Source organism: Adiantum capillus-veneris, chromosome 1 (genome assembly GCF_014529385.1).
Source record: "Adiantum capillus-veneris isolate H3 chromosome 1, ASM1452938v2, whole genome shotgun sequence".
In the NCBI taxonomy this organism is placed as follows: domain Eukaryota; kingdom Viridiplantae; phylum Streptophyta; class Polypodiopsida; order Polypodiales; family Pteridaceae; genus Adiantum; species Adiantum capillus-veneris.
The window spans coordinates 98105293-98111440 of record NC_140931.1 but is presented as its reverse complement, the minus strand read 5'-3'; the positions used below and the strand labels follow the sequence as shown (position 1 = coordinate 98111440).

The 6148-nt window shown below is 43.8% G+C and overlaps 1 protein-coding gene across 1 annotated transcript; it reads left to right on the top strand.

The window, feature by feature from the left end:
* The first annotated feature begins 1057 nt into the window (after positions 1 to 1057).
* On the top strand, positions 1058 to 5460 carry LOC147465238 (spliceosome-associated protein 130 A-like). Its single transcript, XM_086519001.1, has 3 exons — positions 1058 to 4234; positions 4360 to 4851; positions 4933 to 5460. Exons 1-3 carry the CDS (start codon positions 1253 to 1255, stop codon positions 5068 to 5070), a joined length of 3612 nt encoding a protein of 1203 aa, XP_086375127.1. The 5' UTR covers positions 1058 to 1252; the 3' UTR covers positions 5071 to 5460.
* The last annotated feature ends 688 nt before the right edge of the window (positions 5461 to 6148 follow it).

Below are 6148 nucleotides of genomic sequence, written 5' to 3'. Positions count from 1 at the left end.
TTACCCACATTTGCAAGAGCGGGTGCTCAGACACTAAATGCATAAATGGAGTGAGTTCATTCCATGGCCAGTTCAGCCACCTACCCCATGGCATCCACATTACATCACTTGGAATACACTCGGTCGACAAATCACCATCGACATCGCCTTGCTAGCTGGTTGCTCCACAAAACACCATTGTATGTTGTTCGTGCAGATTGTGGACGTGCTCGGCCTACTCGAGACTATAGAATTAAATTACTCTAACGTGGTCCCCAACTACCTTCAGTCGGCTAAACAATTCGTTTCGCGCTATTTTTCTGTCAACCAATTAGCCACACGCGCAACTTTGAAGAGCATCTTACCGATATAGCCCTTTCTTCCTGCATCAAAAACTCCCACTGATATGTGTCGTTACCTAGTCCTCCTCCTCTTCTCCACAGAAGTTCTGTCCATTTCATTGTAAAGAAGTCATTGCATGCTACATTCAAAGTCTTCCCAACTCTCGTTTGCTTAGTTCCGTTCTTAATTCATCAACTTTTTGCCATACTATTTACATCAAATCGTTGCAGTGACTTACACTCACTTAGCGTAACAAGATTTGTGCAAAACAAATCATAAGCGCTCTCTCTCTCTCTCTCTCTCTCTCTCTCTCTCTCACACACACACACACACACACACACACACACACACACACACACCCTCACCTTTCATTTCTGCATTCTTCTTTACGGATGTATACTCTTATTCAGTGCTTGCATGAGAAGAAAACAGTATATACATTCCTGTATGTATGAGTGACTTCTACTCCCTTGCGCTAACAATATTTGGCGGGAAAAAAAAAGCGCTCTCTCTCTCTCTCTCTCTCACAGCTTTCACTTCTATGTTTTTATTACTAATGTATACTCTTCTTCAATGCTTCGATGCCTCTACCACTTCCGATTATGCAGGCTGACGAAGCATTCTGGTTCTAATTAACAAAGTAACCAACCGCTCTATCAGAACATGTCAGCAAGAGCAACGTGTAAGAGAAATTTTCAGTTTTAAGATCAACACGAAGAGTTCCCTTGTTCATAGAACCCTTATTAATGATCTAGGCTTGTTTTCAACTTCAAGAACGCCGATCAAAGCTCGGAGAAGCAGCGGGCCTGGTTCGCCTCATGCGGCAAATCCCTTCCCTTCAAAACCCTCGCTTCTCTGTGTAGAGGCGCCATTGGCAGTACAGGAAAACCCAAGCGAAGTCTGTAGTTTTTCTTTTGGTGGGTTGTTCGCCATGTTTCTCTACAGCCTCACTCTGCAGCGCGCCACCGGCATGGTGTGCTGCGTGCATGGAAACTTTATGGGCGCTAAGACGCAGGAGATTATTGTTTCACGTGGTAAAGTCCTGGAGCTGTTGCGGCTTGATGAGAATGGCAAACTTCAAACAATTCTGTCCGTTGAATGCTTTGGTGCCATCCGCTCCCTTGCACAATTCAAGCTCACCGGCTCTCAGAAAGACTACATTGTTGTGGGTTCTGACTCTGGCCGCATAGTCATTCTTGACTATAACAAAGAGAAGAACATGTTTGAGAAAGTGCACCAAGAGACCTTTGGCAAGTCAGGTTGCAGGCGCATTGTCCCGGGGCAGTACTTAGCGGTTGATCCGAAAGGGCGTGCGGTTCTCATTGGTGCTGTTGAAAAGCAAAAGCTTGTCTATGTACTTAATCGTGATAATGCTGCTCGCCTCACAATTTCATCGCCCCTGGAGGCTCACAAGTCTCACACTATAGTTTATTCCATATGTGGCATAGACTGTGGATTTGACAACCCTATGTTTGCTGCTATTGAATTGGATTATCATGATGCAGACATGGACTCTACTGGTGTTGCAGCAAATGAGGCACAAAAACATCTCACATTTTATGAACTGGATCTGGGGCTTAACCATGTTGTTCGGAAGTGGTCAGAGCAGGTGGACAATGGAGCAAATCTCCTTGTTGCTGTTCCTGGTGGTGGAGATGGGCCAAGTGGTGTCCTTGTGTGTGCAGAAAATTTTGTCATCTACAAAAACCAGCAGCATCCCGAGGTACGGGCTGTGATTCCACGAAGAGGCGATTTGCCAGCAGAAAGAGGTGTGCTTATTGTTGCTGCAGGAACACTTAGGCAGAAAAACATGTTCTTCTTTTTGTTGCAGACAGAGTATGGCGATGTCTTCAAAGTGACACTAGAATATAAGGACGACAAGGTTTCTGAGCTTAAGATCAAGTACTTTGACACCATTCCTGTCAGCTGTGGGCTCTGCGTTTTGAAATCAGGGTTTCTTTTTGCTGCTTCAGAATTTGGCAACCATGCCATGTACCAGTTTCAGGGTGTGGGAGACGATGAAGATGTAGAAGCTTCTTCTGCTACTTTAATGGAAACTGAGGAAGGATTCCAACCAGTGTTCTTTCAGCCTCGCAAGCTTAGAAATCTGGTTCAGTTGGATGAAATAGAGAGCTTAATGCCAATTCTTGACATGAAGGTGCTGAACATGTTTGAGGAAGAAACTCCTCAGGTTTTTGCATTGTGTGGAAGGGGCCCTAGGTCGTCATTACGTGTTCTCAGGCCAGGATTGGCTGTCACTGAAATGGCCGTTTCTGCACTCCCCGGTCTCCCAAGTGCAGTTTGGACGGTGAAAAAGAGTGTCAATGACGAATTTGATGCATATATTGTGGTGTCCTTCACGAATGCTACCCTTGTCCTTTCTATCGGTGAGACAGTAGAGGAAGTGAATGATAGTGGCTTTCTAGATACAACACCGTCATTGGCAGTCTCTCTTCTTGGTGAAGATTCTCTGATGCAGGTACATCCTAATGGGATTAGGCATATCAGGGCAGATGGTCGTATAAATGAGTGGAAGACACCTGGAAAGAAGACAATTGTGAAAGTGGGCTACAACAGAATGCAAGTTGTGATTGCTCTGAGTGGAGGAGAGCTTATCTATTTTGAGATGGATTTAACTGGACAGCTGATGGAGGTTGATAAGCGTGATATGACTGGTGATGTGGCATGCTTGGATATAGCTCCAGTTCCTGAGGGTAGGCAGAGGTCACGGTTTTTGGCTGTCGGATCTTATGATAAGCTCATTCGTATATTATCTCTGGATCCAGATGATTGCATGCAGATTCTAAGTATGCAGGCGGTAACTGCTCATCCCGAGTCACTATTGCTTCTCGAGGTGCAAGCCTCATTCGGAGGTGAGGATGGAGCCGATCACCCTGCCAGCGTGTTTTTGAATGCTGGGTTGGAGAATGGAGTGCTTCTTAGGTGTGAGGTAGACATGAATACTGGAGAGCTTTCTGATACTAGAACAAGATTCTTAGGATTAAGGGCGCCAAAGCTTTTTTCTGCGCGAATAAGAGGGCGCCAAGCCATGTTATGCCTCTCAAGTAGGCCTTGGTTAGGATATATTCATCAGGGTCGCTTTCTTTTGACTCCTTTGTCTTATGAAACTTTGGAGTATGCGGCCTCTTTTTCTTCTGATCAATGTCCAGAAGGTGTTGTGTCTGTTGCTGGTGATGCACTTCGCGTATTTACGATCGAGAGGCTGGGGGAAACCTTCAACCAAACTGTTGTGCCATTGAGATACACACCCCGCAAGTTCATCTTGCATCCCAACAAAAAAACCTTGATTATTCTTGAGAGTGATCAGGGCGCCTTTACAGCTGAGGAGCGGGAAGCTAACAAAGCAGAATGTATAGAGGCGTTTGAAGAGAGGCCAGACAATAATGAACAGAAGCCAGAGGATTTACTGCCAGATGAACAGTTTGGTTACCCAAAAGCAGAGTCCAAAAAGTGGGTTTCATGCATTAGAATTCTTGATCCGAAAACCTCAGAGACAATGAACTTGCTGGCATTACCAGAGCATGAAGCTGCATTTAGTATATGTACTGTTAGCTTTCATGACAGAAGTGGTGGTCCATTAATTGCTATAGGTACTGCTAAGGAGTTGCAGTTTTGGCCAAAAAGGCAGTGTGCCAGTGGCTACATACACATCTATAAAAGTGTTGATGATGGGAAGAAACTAGAGTTGATACACAAAACGCCGGTGGATGGTGTCCCGACGGCCTTGTGTCAGTTTCAGGGTCGTCTTTTAGTTGGCCTTGGGCAAGTCTTGCGCATTTATGACCTTGGAAAGAAGAAACTTCTACGGAAGTGTGAGAACAAAAATTTTCCAAATACGATTATGGCTATCCATACCTACGGTGATCGCATATACGTGGCTGACATGCAAGAGGTAAGCTTTTTTCTTTTTTGGTTGATATTCTTGTCTACAGTTTACATTATTTATTTATTTTTCATCTTGTCTCACAAATAATCATTTTAGCTTCAGCTCATGTTCTTTCCTTCTTTCTGATGCAGTCATTCCATTATGTGAAATATCGGCGTGATGAAAACCAGCTATATACCTTTGCTGATGATAGCTGCTCACGGTGGTTGACTGCAACTTTGCACATTGATTTTGATACAATGGCAGGTGCGGACAAGTTTGGGAATGTGTACTTTGTGCGACTACCCCATGATGTCTCCGAAGAGATCGAAGATGATCCAACAGGAGGGAAAATCAAGTGGGAGCAAGGGAAACTGAATGGAGCCCCTAACAAGGTCGAAGAAATCATTCAGTTTCATGTGGGGGATGTTGTAACTTGTCTTCAGAAGGCTTCTTTGATACCTGGAGGGGGAGAGAGTGTGATCTATGGGACAGTCATGGGCAGTATTGGCGCTCTATTGCCATTCCAATCTCGAGAAGATGTAGATTTCTTCTCCCACTTAGAAATGCATCTGCGGCAGGAGCATCCTCCTTTATGTGGGAGAGAGCACGTGGGTTTTAGATCTGCGTATTTCCCTGTTAAGGTATGATTACCATCTCTTGTGGTTTTGGCTTTGTTCTTCAAACAGGGATTTCCTCATTATTTTCTTGTCTGCGTTGCACAGGACGTTATTGATGGCGATTTATGTGAGCAGTATCCTACTCTTGCACCAGATCTGCAGAGAAAAATTGCAGATGAGCTGGAACGTACACCTGGAGAGATTTTGAAAAAACTGGAAGATATTAGAAACAAGATTATCTAAGGAGAGGCTGGCTGAATGCATGAAAGTGTTGTGTAATACCAACTAGAAGTGCCACCTTGTATCTCTGCTTACAAGGAAGTGTAGGTGGCCGGCTGTCTAGATGCAGCTCCTACATGAAGCTACAAGGTTTAAAGAGGTTTCAGCGTTGGAGTCGGTGAGGCTTACCTTATGGAGTGATGCCATGGTTCCTCATGTTCTCGTTGCTTCTTGGCAAGTTTGTGTTTTGAATGGGTGAGTTCCTTGTATGGTTTGGTGGAAAGTTTATGTTTTGTTGGATATTAAAGGTCTCATTGGGGAGCCCTTCTGAGAAAGGATGTTTTGACAATGGTGCAGTGTTGGGGTCTGATGTCTTTTTCACACCGTGATACACGAGTATTAAGTTTCTGCGCCTCTCTCTCTCTCTCTCTCTCTCTCTCTCTAGTACAGAAAATCGTCCTTGAAAATGGTTGGTAAATGTGGTAAGACTTAAGCCATTGCTTGGCATTTATGCAGCCAATGTCTGTGCTGGTTCAAGGTTGATTTTAGCTTTTGGTTGAAGCATGAGGTTTGTTTCTTTTCTTTTTGATGACATGATATTACACAAAGTGGAATGAGCGATGAGCAAAGGCGGTTCGGAATTGACTCGGGGCAGGTTCTTAAAACATTTCTCATTGGGATGAAGTTGGCCTGTAATGTTCGTCTTTAACAGCCTGCTCTTTTAAGAAGAAGGCAAGATAGGTTCTCTCTCAACTTAAGTGCTAAAACTAGCTGATGTGAAGCATCATATTGCTATACAAAAAAATAGGAATGAGATTTGGATTGTGACAGCTGTCAAGAGGATTCTTCTCCATGTGGGGAATTGTTTTGTTTTGGTCCGTGTCTTTGAAATAGTCAGGACTAAACGTCTACTTCTATTTAAGTGACGCTCCAGGTTATAATTTTTATGGAGAATTCTTCGCGCATTTGCATTCTTCACTTTTGAGTTTCTTCCTTTCTTTAAGTTTTTGAATTTCTTATAGTTTCCACTTCCTTTTTTTTTATCTTTCTTTGGAGAATAAGGCACTTCCATTGTGCTCACATGCGCTACTTGTTTGATACA